This window comes from Mus caroli, chromosome 7, assembly GCF_900094665.2.
Source record: "Mus caroli chromosome 7, CAROLI_EIJ_v1.1, whole genome shotgun sequence".
Lineage (NCBI taxonomy): Eukaryota > Metazoa > Chordata > Mammalia > Rodentia > Muridae > Mus > Mus caroli.
Genome location: NC_034576.1, coordinates 143,757,958 through 143,778,472, shown reverse-complemented (window position 1 = coordinate 143,778,472; position 20,515 = coordinate 143,757,958). Strand labels below are relative to the sequence as shown.

Sequence of the window (20,515 nt, the reverse complement as noted above, 5' to 3'; positions counted from 1 at the left end):
CAAAAAAAAAAAAAAAAGAAATCTGAAAATATACACCTTCAGAATCCCCTTCAAGGATAGTGTTGTACAAAATCTTAACAAAGGAAACTTATGCCAGCACTCAAGAGCCAGAAACAGGCAGATCTCTACGTTCAGGGCCAGCAGCCTAGTCTATAAAGTGAAACCTTATCTTTAAAAAAAAAAGGAGGAGGAAGAGGAGGAGGAGGAAGAGGAAACAGCCAACAGTAGCAGCAGCAGCAGCAGCAGCACCCAGCAACACAAATCAGATGTGGTAGCACCTGGAACCCCAGAACTCAGGAGGCTTGAGACAGGATGAAGGCCAATCTGGACATATAAGCTCTTGCTTGGAAAGAAAAATCACCTGGAATTTACTAGATAGTAATGCAGGGATTTGCCTCGGGATTCCACAGCTCCAGCTTCCACCCAAGCAAAGCTAAAAGAATAAGAATGAAAAGTGTAGCAAAGGAACAAGAAGGGAACAGCTGGGCAACGTCTCACCTCAAACCCACTATCCTCCTGCCTCAGCCTCCAGAGCGCTGTGATTCTAAGAGCACACCTCCATGTTCTGCTTGTTTTCTAGATTGCTTACTTAAAAAATAATAAACCTATTGAGTTAGGTGTGCAGTAAACCAGAGAGTATCAAGGGAACAGCATGCAAAACTGGATCCACATCTCCCACCACAACGACAACAATGACAAGAATGTCAGCTTCAAAAGCCAGGCATGGGGGTGCATGTGAGGGTGCACACCTTCAATCCCAGAGGATCCCAGGGCAGCCTGGTCTCCAGGACTTCCAGAGCTACCTACTAATGCCTGATCTCAAGCCAAAAAAGGGGGTGGATGGGAGGAGAGGACTGGGTGGGGGAGAAGTGTCGATGGGAACGGGGGGGGGGGGGGGGGGGGGGGGGAGGATGAGACAGGGGAGGATGAAAGGGATAAGTACTGGGAGAGAAACAGGATTGGGTGGAGGGCATCTCTGGGATGAACTAGAAACCTAGAACAATGGAAACTCCCAGGAATCTATGAGGGTGATCCCAGCTAAGACTCCTAGCAATGGGGACTATGGAGCCTGCACAGACCATCTCCTGTAACCAGCCAAGACTTCCAATGTAGGGATTGACACACCAACCCAGCTACAAAACCTTAGACAATTTGTCCTGCCTACAAGATATGCAAAGGTAAAAAAAAAAAAAAAATAAAAATGGAGAATGAGGGAAGGGTCAACCAAGGACTGGCCCAGCTTGAGACCCATGCCATGAGAAGGACCCCAGACACTATTGACAATATTCTGCTGTACTTGCTATACCTAGCTTAACTGTCATCAGAGAGGCTTCACACAGTAACTGATAGAAACTGATAAAGGCTGGAGAGATGGCTCAGTCAGTGGTTAAGAGCACCGTCTGCTCTTCCCAAGGTCCTGAGTTCAAATCCCAGCAACCACATGGTGGCTCACAACCATCCGTAATGGGATCTGACTCCCTCTTCTGGTGTGTCTGAAGACAGCTACAGTGTACTTAGATATAATAATAAATAAATCTTTAGAAAGAAAAGAAAGAAAGAAACTGATGCAAAGACCCACAGCCAAACATTAAGTAGAGCTTGGGGAATCCTGCGGACGAGGAGTCACAGGGCTCAAGGACAACACAAGGAAGCCTAAAGAATCAACAGCCCATAGGACCAGCCAGAGAGCATGGGAGAGACCTGTAAGTTGTGCAGCTGCGTCTCCCTATGGAACTCCTAAAGTGGGAGCAGGGGCTGTCTCTGACTACACTGCCTGCCTTTAGATCCCTTCCCCCTTGTCTAGCCTCAATAGAAGATGCGACTAATCTTACAGAAACCTAATATGCCAAGGCTGGTTGATATCCATGGAAGGCCTCTCTTTTCTGAGAAGGGATGAGGAGGGAGGGGAGGAGGAGGACCTGGGCGGAGAGGAGAGAGGGGAAGCTTCAATCTGGATGTAAAGTAAATAAATAACTTAATTAAAAAAAAAAAAATGAATGCCAGTTTCAGAGGCTGAGCCAGCCTCAGGGGCAGAATATCCCTGGTGGGGATATTTAGCCTGCAGCTCCCTCCAGCTGCACTCTCAGCTCCTAGGAGAGAGGGGTTGGCTACTCTGTGCAGGGACAATTAAGGGTACAGTTAAATGTGGCAACAAAAGCTTAACATGGAGAACTGACTGAATGTCGTCAACAGGGTAGGGTACACCTGTCTTCCCAGCTACTTCCGAGGCTGAGGCAGGAGAATGACTGAACCTAGAAAATGGGAGGCCAGCCTAGGCGATGTTGCCATCACCGAGTGTGTGTGTGTGTGTGTGTGTGTGTGTGTGCATTAACAGTGATGAGGAATCTACCAGAGAGAACTTATAGGGGAATGCTTGTAAACAGACCCACCACAGCCCACAGAACCAATAAACTTTGGGGCGAAGACTTTCTTTTTTTTTTTTTTTTTTTTTTGGTTTTTCGAGACAGGGTTTCTCTGTATAGCCCTGGCTGTCCTGGAACTCACTTTGTAGACCAGGCTGGCCTCGAACTCAGAAATCCGCCTGCCTCTGCCTCCCGAGTGCTGGGATTAAAGGCGTGCGCCACCACGCCCGGCTGAAGACTTTCAAATGTCTACAGGCACAATGGGATTCAAAACAAGGGCTCTGATTGTTGGTACTGTGACCAGGAAAACCCACCTCCACCAAAAATAAAAAAGCTATTGAACTCGTTTTTGTTATTGTTTTGGGGGGAATTGTTATGGTTTGTTTTGTTTGTTTTTCTTTTTGTTTTAGAAGGTTCTCAAGTAATCTAAGGCTAGTTTCAAACTTGCTATGTAGCCAAGGTTAGCCTGATCCTCCTGCCTCTGCTTCCCAAGCGCTGGGGTACAGGCGGGTACCACAGTGCTGAGCTTCAGACATGAATTTGTTTACTTGCTTGCTTTTTGTTGCTGTTTGGTTTGGATTTCTGAGACAGGATCTCTCTATTATTATGTAGCATGGCTGTCCTGGAGCTGTGTAGCCCAGGCTGGTCTCAAATTCAGAGATCCACCTGCCTCTGACTCCCAAATCCTGGGATTAAACACTATCCACCCAGTCTCAGAACTGTACTTTGAACTATAAAAAATACAAACCAGAAATCCTCAAAACTACTCATATATTTTCATCATTTTGAAAAATTTTCATTATAAAGAGAAACCCTGTCTCAAAAAACAACAAAACAAAAAAACCTGCACGTAGAACAGACTAGCTCTCCACCAGCACAGCACAGCTCTGTCCCCGTGCTCCACCCACAGAAGCCCTTCAGGTCTAACCTACGCTGGTTCCCACTTCCAATTCCCTAGCTCTTCCTCTCCAGCAATACCTAAGGGAAAGGGGTGAGGTTGCCTAAGGAATTCGTGGCTGCAGGCCCCACTCACTCTTGGTCTACACTCCGTGTATGGGGCACTATTTCTCATTGAAACTGTTGTCTACTCACAAGCTATCTATTTTGTGCATCTTGGCCAAGCTTAACAATGCCACATCCACACAATGCCAGGGCTAATTATGTAATTATGAAACACTGCCCTGGTCCTCGTCTCGGCACAGGAACACCCAATTAATCCTAGGCACCAGAGTAGAACTGCACATGAGGTACTATTTTTCAGACATGTCAGCCTTTGTCAGCCTTCACATGGGAGTCAGGGAAGTTTAGAAAGCAAACCCTTATTCAGTTTTATAATCTGAGTGTAAGGTATTGTATGATTTAGTAAAAACCATCCATTTGGTTTTTTTTTCTTTGGCTTGGTTTGAAACAGGGTGTCCGGGCTGAAGAAATGGCTCAGCGGTTGGGAGCACTGACTGCTCTGCTGAAGGTCCTGAGTTCAAATCCCAGCAACCACATGGTGGCTCACAACCATCTGTAATGAGATCTGCCACCCTCTTCTGGGGTTCCTGAAAACAGCTACAGTGTACTTGCATATAATAAATAAACCTTTTTTAAAAAAAAAAAAAGGAAAAAAAGAAACGGGGTGTCCTCATGTAGCCCAGAAAGGCCTGGAATTGATGATCCTCCTGTCTCAGCCTCTGCTGAGATTATAGGTGTATAAAACGCCTACTTTGCTCACTTGTGTTTTAAGTGAATGCCTTTCAATCTGCATTTCTTTTTAACTGAGGAGATTTTTATTTAGCTTCTACATACAGAAGCTGAAAGAGGCCACCCAACTTTGTAGCTGCTATAGCCTCCATCTTAGGCCTTGTATCAGGCCTCATGCCACTCACTGCTGACCACAAGGAGAGGGTGGGAGGGGGACATTCCAGATTGTATTAACCTGCAGGCAGGCAGGGACTGCACTTCCACCTGGAAAGAATGCTTGTTAGGCAAGGCCACGCCCAAGTACACAGTCTTCCAAAGTTACCTTGGAATTGCTGATTGTAGTGTCCAAATACCTCCTGTACCTCTATTATTTCTCTAAGTCTCCAGTAGGATCGCCCACCTCCAATCAGAGCAGTACATCAGGCAGGGTGTGGGTCCCACTCCACCTCCGTATGTGAGAAATCTATCAGGCAAGAAGAACCCATCCTGCCCATCCCAATGGCAGTGCGGGTCCACTGTGGGTTTGTTTTCAGATTCAGGAGGGGTTTTTTTTTCCTTTGTGATGGCATTTCACTGTGAAACCCAAACTGACATCAAACACACAGATCCCCTGCCTCTGGAATTAAAGGCTTACAATACCATGCACAGCTTCAGCCTAGTGGGCTTTTTGTTTTTTTCTTTCTTGCTGAATTACATTTACTTAGTGTGTGTGTGTGTGTGTGTGTGTGTGTGTGTGTGTGTACATGTGTGCCATCGTACAGCATGGAGGTCAAAGGACAACTTGAGGGAACTGGTTCTTTCTTCCCATCATGAGGATCCCAGAGATCGAACTCTGGCTATCAGTCCTGGCAGCAAGTAGCTCACCCTTCTGAACTATCCGGACAGTCTAGGCCCAACCAAGACTTCTGACTAGTTTACTGCAGATTAACAAAAATCCTTTTGCTTTTTGAACCTTATAAATCCTGCCGTGTGAGCTAAGGGGCCCCATCCCCCGGGAGCTGCCACAGGTGAGATCCACCGGAGCTCAGCCCTTCTGCTCCGGGGCTGACACCACGTATTTCAGCTCTTCTCATACTCTTCTTTCTTGCAAAGGCCCAGGGTTCAACTCCCAACACACAAATAGCCATCCAGTTCACAGCTGCACGGAATCCAACACCCTCTGACCTCAGGCACCAGGCGTGCATTCAGAACACAAACATACATGCAAATAAAACACTCACATACATAAAAATTTTTAAAAGCTTTAAAATAACCATTTCTACAGCAGATGCTCATCTGCCCTTCTAGTCTGACTCATTTGGTTGTTTTTTTTTTTTTTTTTTTTAAAGAGCCAAGGAAATGCCATTTAATCCCACAGCAACAGCCTTTCTAAGAACCCTGCCTCAAGCAGTTGCCAAAGCAGAGAGAATCATTCTAAGAGGAAAGGTACCAAGCATGACGTACACCTGCAATTCTAGCACTCCAAAACTAACGTGGACTACACATGAATTCAAGGCAAGCCTGGGATAGACAGTAAAACAGTCTCAACTGCCGGGTGGGTGGGGGATTGAGATTACTGTTAGGTACTGGAGTGGGAAAATGCTCCCAGAGGGATAGCCAATTTGTCACAAAAGAAACAGTGTAACCACCTTCCTGAGGGTGGGAAAGTACTGTGGAGCTGGGGAGCATCTCCTGGAAGAAGCGCCAACCAACGGACAGTGCAGCACACGAGTGGTGCTGGCAGGGAAGACTTCCTTCCTCAGCCCTCACCATGCTATCACAAGTTTTCAAAATGGGTTTCTAAGGAATATGAATTATGCAGAAGATTGCAAAAGAAAATGTGCAAGACAAGCATTCTTCTCAAAAAGTCAGCACTTCTCAACGAGACAATTGGGAAAGAAGACAGTGAGTGAACTTTAGGGGCTTTTAATTTTGAAGGTTCTTTTAAAAAGTCAACAAAAACTTAGGCATAATGGCATATGACTATAATCTCAGCACTACAGCGTCAGCCCTACCTAGGGCTACCTAGGAAGACCTTAATCAACTAATAAATATGCTAAGCATGATGGCTCCCATTGGACTTAGAGGACTAAGGTAATAAACACAACTACACAGGAAGTCCTAGGTCAGCCTGGACATCAGTATGAGACCCCATCTCATGTAAGTAAAAAAAATTTTTTTCATTAAAACAAGGAGTGGTCAGGCATAGTAACACATGCCTTTAATCCAAACATTAGGGAAACAGATGTAGGTGGATCTTGTGAGTTCAAGGCCAGCCTGGTCTCCAAAGTGACCTGGGCCCTAGTAAAGCCTACAACAGCCAGGGCTGTTACAGAGAACAAAACAAATCAATTACATAATTAATTAAGTAAGTCAAATGAAGAAAATAAAAATAAAATAAAAAATAGGGAAATCCTGTCTTGAAAAAAATACATAAATAAATCTTTAAATAAATAAATAAAAATATTCAACAACAAAGCAGGTCTAATTTATCTTTACCATGATTGAGGAGAATCAAGTAACAACTTCATGTTTACATAGAAGCTTAAACAGAATTCAAATTGTTACGTTCCATTTCTCAATGTCTAACTTATGGCTAATAACTGAGATTCTATGAACAAATATATTGAGATTTTAGTGATACTAAAGTACAATTCAAAGGGGCATCTGCCACAGCAGACCCTGCCAGCTGAGCACAGCAAGCTGCACTCTTCTCTTAGGACGTAAGGGGCATCACTCGGCCACCCCTGTCTTCCTTCACTTGAGCTCCTACAGTGAGTAAGGAGAAGGCATCCAAGCATGATAAAAGCACCTACACTGTCTCTAAACCCCAGCTCCACACGCAGGGATAAATGGCAATTTGGGCAATTTCCTGCCCATGGCAAAATGACTAGTGTCACAAGGACCCTCTGTCTTTCTGCTGCGGTCCTGCCTGTTGTACAGTCAATTCTCAGAGTATGCCATATGTTCAGTCAGCATTGTACAGAAAGATGTTCTGCAACTTATGATGAAGCTGGGCCCAGTAAACCCACATCAAGGTGAAAATACTGAGCAGAAAGGCACTGAATACACTTAACCCAGAGCCTCAGACTCAGGAGCCCAGCACACTGCAAAATCACACTTGTTTACTTACTGTGGTGAGCAGGGACTGAGGGGAAGCTGCACTGGCGGCCCCTGCTCAGGATTGTGAAAGGATCATACCACAGCCCAGTAAAAGACCAAAATCAAAGCCAGATTTTCATGGAATGGGCATTGCTTTTATGCATATTGATAAGATCAGAAACCCCCACCAGGCCAAACCATCTTATTTAGGATCACTGATATTCCCAATCATATCGGGTTGCTGATAAGTCAGCAATAAGACATGCTAAATAAGTCCTATATGGCTCTCCTTCGTGGCCATCACTTGTGAAAAAGCCAACGAAGATTCCAAACTCCCAGTGTCAGAAGGGTTTTGGTCTCCTTGGAACACTATCAACACAACAGCCTGCATGATGTCAAGGACCACACTGAGTAAAAAAGCCCATCTCCAAAGGTCACACGTTGTACAATTCCATTTATGTGACATCCCTGAGTTCACAAAATTACAGAGCTGGTGAGCAGATTAGCGGTTGCCATGGTGGGAGGCGGTGGGTGTGGCTGTGAGAGCTAATGCTAGGGAGCTTCTCGGAGAGAGCAGAACAGTCTCTCACAGAGGTGGAAGCAACTCGAAGCTACGCAGTACACAGCATCACACACACACACACACACACACACACACACACACTTAGATACACATGATTACAAGTAAAATTACTGACATCTAGGCGCTGAAATACTAGAGGCCCTGAGATCAATCCCCAGCACCAAAAAAAAAAAAAAAGTAAATAAATACACAAACAAAATAATGAAATCTAAATACCCCAGTGGTTTGTGGGCTGGAGAGATGGCTCAAGTGGTTAAGAGTGCTGACTGCTCTTCCAGAGGTCCTGAGTTCAATTCCCAGCAACCATGTGGTGGCTCACAACCATCTGCAATGGGGTCTGATGCCCCCTTCTGGTGTGACTGAAGATAGCAATGGTGTATACATTAAATAAATAAATCTTTAAAAGAAAAAGTATCCCAATGGTGTACTAATAATGTCAGCTTTCCTGTGTTGAAAATATCGTAGTTACAAAAGATGTCCACATCAGGAAAGGTAGAGTGGAGGATACCAAGGGCCTTCCTGCCAATTTCTTCACAACTTCCTATGAATTATTTCAAAATAAATTATTTTAAAACTTGGACTAAAAAACAAAACAAAACAAAAACAGATTTTTTTTTCATTTTTAACATTCAGTGGGGCACACATGGCACAGCAAACATGCATGTGTACATGGCAGAGGTTAAAGTATGATTCGGTGAGTCAGTTCTCTTCCACCATGTAGTATCCAGGGATGGAACTCAGGTCACCAGGCTTGGCAGCTCTTGCCCTTACCAGCTGAGCTATCTTACCAGCCCAAATCAGCAGTTAAGAACACTGGCTGCGCCTACAGAGGATGCAGGTTCAATTCTTAGCACTCACATGGCTACTAACAACTATCGATAACTCTAGTTCCAGGGATCCAACGTCTTCTTCTGACCTCCACAGGCACCAGGCACACATGTGGCAGACAGACAGACATGCAGGCAAAAAATTCATACACTGTGTATGTTTGTATGTATGTATGTACATATATATGTTATAGTGTGTATGTATGCATGTGTTGTTATTTAAAGAAGAAAAAAGAAACAAGCTGAGATGGCCCAGCAGTTAAAAACACTTGCTGCTCATGCAAAGGACACTGGTTCTGTTCCCAGCACCTACCAACCATACTGGGGAGATCACAACAACCTGCCAGTTCTGTTCTAGGAAATTCAATACCTTCTTCTGGCCTCTCCCAACACCTCATGCACATGATACACATATAAACAAGCAGGCACACAAACATATAAGTAAAAATAAAGGCAAGAGAAACAGAAGAATGTACAAGGCTCTGACATACTGAAATCATATTACTAAATTCACAGGCCCTGGGTGAAGCAAACCAGGAAAAAACATGTTAGTTTTATGAGACTGAATTTGTCTGTTACCTGAGCTGCAGAGCTGCAGGCCTCAGTGACATGGGAGCAGGTTGGTGGCTGTCTATGCTAAGAGAGTAAACTAGTAACCAAGTGCAAACAAGATGCAGATCCTCCCAGCTCACACATCCTTTTGTCCCCCGACCCTCCCCTCTCAGTGTTCATTCAACACAGGCCTTCAGAGAGATACCAGATTAAAAACAGACACGAAACAGACTTTGAGGACACATGAGCTCATAGCCGACCCCTTGAGAACCAAGGCTCACTGGCTGGCAGCTTCTAGCTACAGGGTTGGTAGCAGAGCCAGGATCCAGCATTGCACCCTAGGGACTGACCTAGGACTCCCTCTCCACAGAGCCACCAGCCACTCTCATCATGAGAAAACAGGAACCACAAACTCGGGAAAAGCCAGAGCAGTGACACTCCCCACCTCTCATGGCCTAGGGATCATGTTCACGCCAGCTCTGGTCCCCCGCTCAAGTGAGAATGTCTGTGTCTTGCTTGGGGCTGACTCACTCACAGAGCACATATTGTACGCCAGACACTGAGGGGCACAGACGGGTGGAGTGAAGAGCAAGGCACAGAGGGCCCTTGCTTTGGTGCTTCCTGTACAGCAGGACATAAGACTCCCCTGGAAGAGACAACATCACACCATCACAGAGGACACTGCTCCACAGAAGAGGGAGGGCCACAGTGTCACGGGAGACCTGACAGCTGAGAAAGAAGGCATTCTGAGAGAATGGCTAGGTTACACAGAAACCTGCTCCCAGAGAGGCCCAGCTCCTCTAGGAATGGTCTTGTACATTCCATACAACTTTGGGGAACTATTTACCACTATTACAACTGAGGCACTTGGTGTTGCCAAACATCCTCTAAAACATAGAACTGTCTCCCCACAACAAAAATCAATCATCCCCAAAGATTAGCTATGCCAAGGAGGGATGGCTTCTCTACCAATCAGCCAGTAAGTTATTTACCAAGTTCTTACCATGTACCACCTCTGATCAAACATAGGGCATGTCTAACAAGTGGTAACCTGTTGGGTGAGAAACTGGCTTTCACTCTCAATGTCCTGCATGAATGTAACCCTCTTCAGAAAACAGAAGGATGGAGCTGGGGAAATGGTTCAGGGGGGTAAAGATACTTGCTGCCACACCTGAAGACCCACATGATGAAAAGGGAAAACAGACTTCTGAGAGAGATGTCCTCTGACCAGAACACAGGCACCATGGCTTGTGGGTGAATACACATACACACACAACACAAACACTTATAAATGTAATTTTTTACAAAAATTTTAAGAAAAGAACAGCTGGGCGGTGGTGGCGCACACCTTTGATCCCAGCACTTGGGAGGCAGAGGCAGGTGGATTTCTGAGTTCGAGGCCAGCCTGGTCTACAAAGTGAGTTCCAGGACAGCCAGGGCTATCTATATAGAGAAACCCTGTCTCGAAAAAAAACAAAAAGAAAAAGAAAAGAAAAGAACAAAATGCATCATGACTATAAATGTTATTGTCTAAAATTTTGGTAAACCCTGATCCAAGGATGCCTGTATCTTTGCAGAGCAGGGAGGGATAGAAATCTACCTCTTCCAGAGTCCTACAGACCCAGGCAAGCTGGGGTCCTGCACACAGTCTTAGGGAATACAGTATAAATTGAAGTGTTAGTGTGACGACACACTGGGCAAAATTCCTCAGGAAGCATATTAATCTCTAAAGTAACAAAAATCATGGAGTCAGCTATTTGCTGGATACCAAGAAAAAAATAAACTGACAGGAAAATGGCTTTTCTTTTCATCAGTAAGGGGGTGTCTGATAACCCTCAGAAGTTTCTGTAAGCCAAAGTCCTGGGCACCCGCCCTGCCTGACCTTTAACCTTCCGACCCATTTCACTTTGAGCAGATTTTTTTTTCCACCCAGGGGACACTGGCTACAGAACTGCTCAGCGGAGAAGCAGGCGCAGCTTCCAGCATCCACACCCGGCTGCTCCCGGTTCCCTGGGGGAATGAGTCACTTTAATCGCAGTGGGTGAGATCTAATCATCGCCCAACATGCCGCCTGAATCAGGTCCGAGAGACGTATAGTGTCCCTATCCCCGCCCAAAGAGAAAATCCACGCTGTTTTGGAAAAGGCTGGGTTAAAGGCTCCATTACTAGAAAGACCAAGATGACATCATGCTGGGGAGGGGCGTCTAGGGCCGGAAACCCCTCGACTGTGCCACAAACCCCACAGACTCCCCACCGCGCCCCGCACTCCCATCGCTACACCTAGATCTCAAGACACCTAAGCCCCGCACCTCAGTCTGAACACCCACAGGCAATCTCCAGCTGTCCAAACCCATACTTGCAACCACTCTACCAGGGGTCCGCACCCCAGATCTCTGCCTAACAGCTCTGCTCCTACCCCAACCCCACTGCCAGATTTGCACCTCCAGGACCCTGCCCCACTCACCAGCACGAATCTTCACTCTACACCTCATCGTCGGGTCAGGACTTGGGACACCACCACCATCACCCCAGTCTGGTCCCCCCGCAGCAGGCGACCAACTCCCGCCAGATGTGCACCCGGGACGCGCGCTCTGCACCCTAAGCGCCCGCGCGGGACCCCCGCCCCACCGCGCGATCTGCACTCCACAGCCCTCCTTCTCAAGCCTGAGCGGACCCGCGCACCGGTCCACACCCCTCTCCCTGTTCCGGCCGAACCCCCCAGACCCCCGGCCGCACCTGCGGACCCCCGGCCGCGCCCCCGCTCAGGCCCGCCCGGCGTCTGGCACTCACAGTTGCGGATGTCGGAGATGAAGACCGCTAGGCCTCGCATCCCGTCCCCCTTGGATACGGCCGGCATCTTTGCGCCCCGGGAGCGGCCTCGGCGGCGGGCTAGAACAGCACGGGCGCGGCCGTCACGCCGAAGAGCCCTGGAGCGCGGAGCCGCCTAGCCACAGCCGCCTCGGGCCCCCGAGCGCCGCTCGCTGGGCTGCGCGCGCGAGCACGCACGACGCACGCGCTGGCGCGCACGCTGAGCCTCGCGCCAGGCGACGGGCGGTGCAAGAGAGCGTGCGCATTCTCGCGGTGCTGGGGGGCGGGGGTAGGACGAGGAGGATGGGGGCGTGGCGCGCGATAGAGCCGGATTACTGCCTGGAGAACCCGAGCTGTGCGGAGCGCGCAGGCGCTACACCTCCTGTTATCACCGCCTGGTGAAGGATCCTTCCAATGTATACCTAAGTAGCCCCGATCTCGCTCTCACGGGTGAGCCAGGCTTTACCTAGACAGGGACACTGACACCAGTGCGGGATCAACCCAGTGTCACACGGGGTGTAGGGGAGGAGCGGGCTGCACTAGCACCTACAGCGGTCAACCTTTGCCTGTGCAAACCGGCCCCAGAGCCCTGGCAGTTGGACTGACCTACCTACCCCAGGCCACCGGCGTGGAACCGGAGTGAGAGGCGTTTACAAGCCTCTAAACTGGGACAAAAGGAAGCGCTACTCCAGGTTCCTACTTCCCTTACAAATAGGGAAACTGAGGCTTGAAGCTAGACTGACCACTCTTGCCGAGGTGACTGTTGTCTGGAGTACAACATCTCAGCATTCATCCAGGCCCGTTTGCTCATTGCTTCTGCCCGCCCTGTTCCCCTCTCTAGCGAGGTGACCCCATTGGATCCTTCCTATGGACCCATTTTGCAGAAGAGCGGGATTGGCCTACCACTCCAGGAAGTGGAGATCACGGTGGCTCTTCCCTAGTTCTCTTCTGTGAAGAGGAAGCTTCCCACCTAAGGTGGTTATCATGATCCAGACCCACCAGGCAGAACTCTGCCCCTTGCTTTTATACAGATGTGGTGGAGCCTACTCCAGAGAAGAAGAGGCACGACCCTCCTATAAATCAGGCAGTCCACCAAGGTCCCAGGACTGATGGGAGAAACTGAGAACATAATAAGCCAAATCTCTGGCAAGGCTGCTGAATTTGCCTGGCTTTTTAAGAGGTGAAAGAGCCAGCACCAGAAAATAAACTTCCTCCAGCTTGTCTGCACCATCAAAAAGATGCTTCTGGGCCATATGAGGAGTGCTGGACAGGTGGCAATAGGAATCCTCATTGTCTATGCCCAGACAGGAATGAGACTACAGGAGATTCTCAGACTCCTCCATTGTACTGACTCTGAGATTCACCACAACCATCCTAGAGTTAATATTTTAAATAATTTCATTATAAATTATTCATTGAAAGGGGTGTGCAATGTGGAACTCAAAGGACACTTTGTGAGAGTCAATTTTTTTTTCCTTCCATCTTGTGAGTCCCAGGAAGCACCTTTACCCACTGAGCCATGTCTAAAAAATGGCTAATCTTGGTTGTCAAATTGGATAGGATCTACACTCATCATGAAAACAAACATCTGGACACACCTGTCAGGAAGTTTCTAGATTAGTCTAATTGAGGCCCACCATAAATATAAGCTGTAAGGGTCCTGAGTGGAATAAAAAGGAACGGGTGAGCAACAGCATTCATCTGTTTCCTGGCTGTGGTGACAATGTGACCAGCTGCCTGAGCTCTTACAGTCATGACTTCCCATTCTGAGAGAACATATCCTCCAACTGTGAGCTTCTACAAAAACTTTTCCTAGCTTGCTTTTGTCACAGCAAAAATAAATAAATAATAATAAAGTGTCGCACAAGTGTGCCACATCAGGCCTGACAAGTGGACACAGGAAAGACTCCACCTATGGCCAGTGCCACCTATGGCCATCTCAGATACACAAGCCACCAGATCACTTTCCCCACCGAAGCCTTGAACCTGAGCACATGATCCTTCCAAACCACTCACTGATTGGTAATGTGCTTTGAGAACAATTCTGTTAAAGTTGTCTGAACTAGAGACTTGTCACAGTATTTTCCCCCAAGGACGGATGGTACTGAGAGCCCTGCCTTCCTCCACAGGTTGGAAGGGCACTGCAAGCTCCAACTGCAGTTTTATAGAGGGAACAGCAGAGCATCCCAGACAGACAGCCCTGCCCTGTCTCATTTCCTATGCTCTCCTAGCTCTGCTCTTGCCCACCTCCAGTCAATTTTACAAATGGCCCAGTTTCCTTCCTGTAGCTTCTTCAGTAAGTTACAGATAATGAACCTTATACAGAATCTTGGGGTTCTCTGCCTAGTACAGGTTTGGCTAGATCCTGAGCACATTGAACGGCAGGAATGCAGAAGTCCTCAGACCCAGTGGCTATCTTTGTGATTAGATGACTACATGTGGTCATCAGAAGTGACAAGGGGGCATGCCCCTCTAATCCCAGCACTTGGGAGGCAGAGGCAGGTGGATCTTTGTGAATGTGGGGCTAAACTGGTCTACAGAGCTAGTTCTAGGACAGTCAGGGCTACACAAAGAAACCTTGTCTTAAAAAAGGAGGAGGAAGAGGAAGTAGAAGAGGAAGAGGAGAAAGGGACAAGTACTCAGGAAGGCCAGCTCCTGAGAGCAGAGTAACCCCGGCCACAAATGACGTGTGGATATGGAAGGATTCAAAAACTCTAAAGTGGTAATGGGTGTGGCTCAGTGGTAGAACATTTTTCTTGAATATATAAGACCACTCGTATGATCCCCAGGACCACAGAAAAATAAAATAAATGTCAGTGAGCACGGCAGTTCATACTTTGTAATCCCAGCTATTTTGAAGGCCAAGGAAAAAGGGTTGGAGGTATAAGACCAGACAGGCAAGTTAATGAGACTCTGTCTCAAAATTAATTTTAGTTTAGACAGGGTCTCATGTGGCTCAGGCTGACCTCAAACTTGCTGTGTAGCTGATACCGGCCTTTAAAATAATCTTTTAAAAGGCTGGTGATGTAGTTTAGTGGCAAAGTGCTTACTCAGTGTAGAGATCAGGCTGGGCCCTGCTCTAAGTTACTACATATTATGTGGAACCATGGCTTTCAGGCTGTGCCTTGCCTTGGGTGACTCCATTTTACAAGCAGCATTTGGCTGTATCCTGAGTGCAGCTATAGAGGCAGGAAGGCTGTATCTCACTCATGCACATAGGCACCACCACCTTTCCAGAGCCACCCATGAGGCACAGACTGATAAATGACATTCCTAAGAAGTTGCAAGGTTACCACCTTTGAGCTTATCAAAGTATATTGGAACACTCTCAGAAAAGTGTAAGCCTTGGAGGGGGGGGCGTGGCGTGGCAGTGAGGGATGTGTGTGTGCACACCTATAATCCTAGCACTCAGGAAGTTGAGGCAGGTGAATCTCTGAGTTGTAGGCCAGGGCTACACAGAAAAATCCTGTCTCAAGAACAGGGGGCGGGGGAGGGGGGGTGCAGGCCTTTTGAATGTATTGAATACACTAGACCAAAAAGGATATACCAGACCCTTTCCCGTATCACTTAAAAGACACCTAACATTCCCGTGGCAGCAGTGGTGATAGAGATAGGACCCAATAAACTGTCATCTGACCATCCTGTGTAGTATGTGCCTCAAGGGATGGATATGCAAAAACACCCCTTATTGTCCCCTGGGGCTTTGGCTCAGCATGATATCTGACAACTTGTCACTGCCCAGTCAAGTTCCAGTCTGTCCATCAGTCTTGGACTCATCTTTCCATCTGGACCCTGTCCTGCCCTTCATCTCCGTGGCCCTGCTCCTGCCAGCAACTCTCCCTCCCGCTGCGTTTGTAATATCTTATCTAACCACATGTGTATATGCTCTTGGCCTGTCTTCCGGAAGACCTCTTTGAATTCAGAGCCCTCTTTCCCTCTCTTAGTTAGGGTTACTATTGCTGTGACGAAACACAACAAAAAGAACAGCAATTTGGGGAAGAGAGGGATTGTGGTTCACACATCTGTAGTCACAGTCCACTAAAGCAGGAAACTCAAACTCGGCTTTAGCTTGTTCAGCTCTCTCTCATTTTTTCAAGACAGGGTTTTTCCGTGTAGCCCTGGCTATTCTGAATCTCAATCTGTGGGCCAGGCTGGTCTTGAACTCACAGAGATGCACCTGCTTCTGCCTCCTGAGTGCTGGGACTGGTGTTTGTTTTGTTTTGAGACAGAGTCTCCTATAGTCCAGGCAAGCCTCAAACTCTCTATTTGAGCCAAGAATGAACTTCAACTCCTGACTTTCCTACCTTCGCTTCCCAAAGGTTACCACACCCAGCTCTCTTTAGCTCTTTATTAGACATCTGTAACGAACCTGCACTCTGACATTGTGTAGAGATGTACACATATGTGCTTTGCTAAGTGTTATGAGTTGTGCGATCTATGATTTAATATTAATAATTAACACTAGGCCGGGCGTGGTGGCGCACGCCTTTAAGTCCAGCACTCGGAAGGCAGAGGCAGGCGGATTTCTGAGTTCGAGGCCAGCCTGGTCTACAAAGTGAGTTCCAGGACAGCCAGGGCTACACAGAGAAACCCTGTCTTGGGGGGAAAAAAAATAATACCTGAAACAAATAAACAACTCTAGAACTAAAGGTCAGTTGGTAAAGTATTTACCTCACACAAAGCCCTGGGTTTGGTGTTCAGTGGAACTTAAAACTGGGCATGATGATGGTACATACCTCTAAGTCCAACACTGGAAAATGGAGACAGGAGAATTAGGAAGCTCAAAGTCCGGTTGTCTCAGCAGTTAAGAGCACTGACTGCTCTTCCAGAAGTCCTGAGTTCAATTCCCAGCAACCACATGGTGGCTCACAACCACTTGTAATGGGATCCGATGGACTCTTCTGGTGTGTCTGAAGACAGTGACAGTGTCCTCACAGACATGAAATAAATAAATAAATAAATAAATCTTTTCTTTTTTTAAAAAAAGGAAGTTCAAACTCATATTCTGCTCCTTGTCAGATTCAAGGACAGCCTTGGCTGTATGATAGCCTTTCTCCAAAAATAAAAGATTGTCATAAAAGAAGCTGTGAAGACTGGAAAGATGGTTTAGCAGGTAAGAGCACCTGTTGCACTTGCAGAAGACCTGGGTTCAGTTCCCAGCACCCACATGGGGATCTAGTATCTCTTCCAAGAGCATCGGGCACACATGTGATTATATACATATATACATGCAGGCAAAATACTCATACAGATAAATACATCATTTTTTTTCAAGTGAAAAAGAAAGAACCTGTCAATTACTGTCAAGAGAAATTGGGACTACTTAGTAAATTACAGGCAGCAAAACTGATGTGACTTGTAAATTTATTGTCGATAAAATCTGACACAGTGGAAAGACACAAACATGTCCAGTTTGGGCAGCCCATCATCCCTATCATTGCTATTCTTATCAAATACAATTAAGATGCCAGAAATTCCTGGAATTAATACAAAGAAAGGAATTTACCGACTTCAGTGCTTGACCCTGCCTGGCCACTCCTTTGACTTCGGAACTATATATATAAGACATAGAAAGTCAGAATTTTCTCAGGAGACAATCCCTCGAGGCTAGCAGAAATGGTGGCAAACGCAAGTTCTCTGCTTTCAAAAGAGGTTGGCCAAGATGATCATGGCCCAAGGAATAGAACACCCTTCTCTGGTCACAGAAACTATGACATAATAAAATGGCATGGGGTCAGGGAGGCCCCTTCACAGAGGACCCTTTAGCCAACAGGTTGTCACCTCTCAAAGTTCCTGATTAGTCAAGAAGATCCTACATTTGGTGAATCATGCTTAGTGTAGACCATTAGCTCCTCCCTGGCCCTGATACAAAGCCAGGTGAGGATCTAGACTTCGGAGCCTCCCAGAAGAGGAGATAGATAGATGTTGCTGAGAAAAAGGAAAATCTACAGTGACATCACCACTCTGTCCTCCCTTCCTGGTGAATTATCAACAAAGCTGAGGAAAGGGACACTGAAGGTCAGAGTTAGTAGACAAAGCATTGGACTATACAGTGAAAACTCCCCTTTCACCTCCTCCTGGCTGAGAGAGGCAGAACTGGCCACCAGGTAGGAAGACAAAGGATAGATGGCAGAGATCCTGGGAGTGAACACCCCTGATGCTTGCTGATGCCACGCCCACCTTCAGAAGTTCCCATGAATTAACCTGGTGAACTAAATATGTAGCTGAGGCTAATCTTGAACTCTTGATCTCCCTGCCTCTATTCCCAAAGTATTAGGATTGTAGTTATAGGGAGGCGTTTCTGTTTTCAGTAATGCGAGGGGTGTGTGTGTGTCTGTCTGTCTGTCTGTCTGTGTCTCTTTGTGTGTGTCTGTGTGTATTTGTGTGTTTTACAGGGATTGAACCTTGGACCTCATACATGCCAGGAAAGATCTACAACTCAGCTATATTCCCATCTCTTTGGTGTTAGAAGTTTTTCAAGTAGCCGAGTGTGGTCTGTAGCACAGGCTTCTTTTAACTGCTCTGCCCAGAAGCTTAAAGGAGTGCGACTCAGGAAGTGTTATGGATTGTCATGTCTATAGCTGTAATGGTAATGGTATCTCAGGTTTTTTTTTTAAGATTTATTTATTGATTATATGTAAGTACACTGTAGCTGTCTTCAGACACTCCAGAAGAGGGCGTCAAATCTCATTACGGATGGTTGTGAGCCACCATGTGGTTGCTGGGATTTGAACTCCGGACCTTCGGAAGAGCAGTCGGGTGCTCTTACCCACTGAGCCATCTCACCAGCCCGATATCTCAGTTTTATTATTCACAGCATCTAAAAGAAGAACCTTGTAAATACACTGACTCTATCTCAAAAAAACAAAAATAAACGAAGGAAAACTGAATCTATGTATAATGATGCATATCTGAGATCCCAGCATTCAGGAAGCTAAGACAGGAGAATTGCCATGAGTTTGAGGCCAGCCTGAGCTATACAGTACATGCCAAACCAGATAGGGTTACACAGCAAGACTCTGCCTCAAAATAGGAAAAGACATACTTATAGATGTACACACACATACACACAAATATGCCTGTAATCTCAGCATTTGAGACATAGAGGCAGGAGGGTCAGAACTTTAGGGTCATCCTCAGCTAGATAGTAGTAAGTTCGAGGCCAGCCTGGAATAAAAGAGACTCTACTTCAAGAATGAATGAATGAATGAATGAATGAATGAATGCTAGGATGTAGCACAAATGTAGAGTTTTTATTTGGTTGTTTGGTTGGTTTATATTTCGAGACAGGGTTTCTCTGTGCAGCCCTGGCTAGCCTCGAACTTTCTCTGTAGACCAGGCTGGTCTCAAACTCAGAGATCTACCTACCTCTGTCTCCCAAGTGCTGAGTTTAAAGGTATATACCACCACCACCACCACCACCACTCCACCTTCCGCAACCCCTGGCTCAGTTGTAGAGTTCTTGCCTGTCCTAATTAGCTTTGTCAACTTGACAGGCTAGACTCATCTGAGAGGAAAACCAAAGTACTAGGATTGTAGTTGTAGGGAGACATTGAGGAAGTGTCTGGATCAAATCAGCCTGCGGACATGTCTGAATGAGGACTGTCTTGAATATTAATTGATAAAGGGGTGCTTAGCCCACTGTGAGTGACACTATCCCTAAGGCAAGTGATCCAGAGCTAAATAAGAAAGCTAGATAAGCAGGAGACTGTGAGCAAGCCAGTAAACAGCTTTCCTTCATGGCTCCCGCCTTGAGTTCTGGCTACCCTTTTTCTCAGTGATGGGCTGTGACCTGGACATGCAAGCCAAATAACCCCTTACCTCCTCATGTTGCTTTTGGTCGGTGTTTTATCTCAGCAGCAGAATAAAAACAGAACGTTGCCTAACATGTATGAGGCTCTGAGTTTGATTTCCAGCACTGGAGAAAATAAAGTCAGCATTTATCATGATAAATATATGTGTCAAATATATGCAATCCAGCACTGGGGAGATGGAGGCAAGACTCTGAAGGTCAGGACTCTGAAGGCTAACTTCAGTTAAGCAGAAAGTTCAAGGCCAGACTAAGTTACCACAAACCCTGTCTCAGAAATCAAACACAGGAGCTGGGCGTGGTGGCACAGGCCTTTAATCCCAGCACTCGGGAGGCAGAGGCAGGCGGATTTCTGAGTTCGAGGCCAGCCTGGTCTACAGAGTGAGTTCCAGGACAGCCAGGGCTATAAACCCTGTCTCGAAAAACAAACAAACAAAAAACAGAAAGAAAGAAAGAAAGAAAGAAAGAAAGAAAGAAAGAAAGAAAGAAAGAAAGAGAGAGAAAACACAGAGTTGGGGAAAGCTGTGTTCAGTTGGACATTTGTTGAGCTAGCACCTGGGTTTCAATCTCTAGAAACCATATGAAGAAGCTAGGCATGGTGGCATCCCTAATCCTAGTACTGAAGGGGCTGTCTTAGACACAGTGTCTATTTCTGTGATAAAGCGCCATGACCAAATGCATCTTGAAGAGAAAAGGGTTTATTTGCCATACACTTCCATATCACAGTTCATCACAGAAGAGAGTCAGGACAGGCACTCAAGCAGATCAAGAACCTGGAAGCAGAAGCTAATGCAGAGGCCAT

General features: G+C 46.6%; 1 protein-coding gene across 2 annotated transcripts in view; it reads right to left on the bottom strand.

The window, feature by feature from the left end:
- Ap2a2 (adaptor related protein complex 2 subunit alpha 2) overlaps window positions 1–12,132 on the bottom strand; it is a 72,175-nt gene extending 60,043 nt beyond the window's left edge. For both annotated transcript variants that reach the window (XM_021169206.1, XM_021169205.2), the window contains exon 1: window positions 11,886–12,132. In XM_021169206.1, coding sequence (XP_021024865.1) covers window positions 11,886–11,952 — 67 coding nt within the window. In that variant the 5' untranslated portion in view covers window positions 11,953–12,132. The remainder of the gene's footprint in view (window positions 1–11,885) is intronic.
- Between the last annotated feature and the right edge of the window lie 8,383 nt (window positions 12,133–20,515).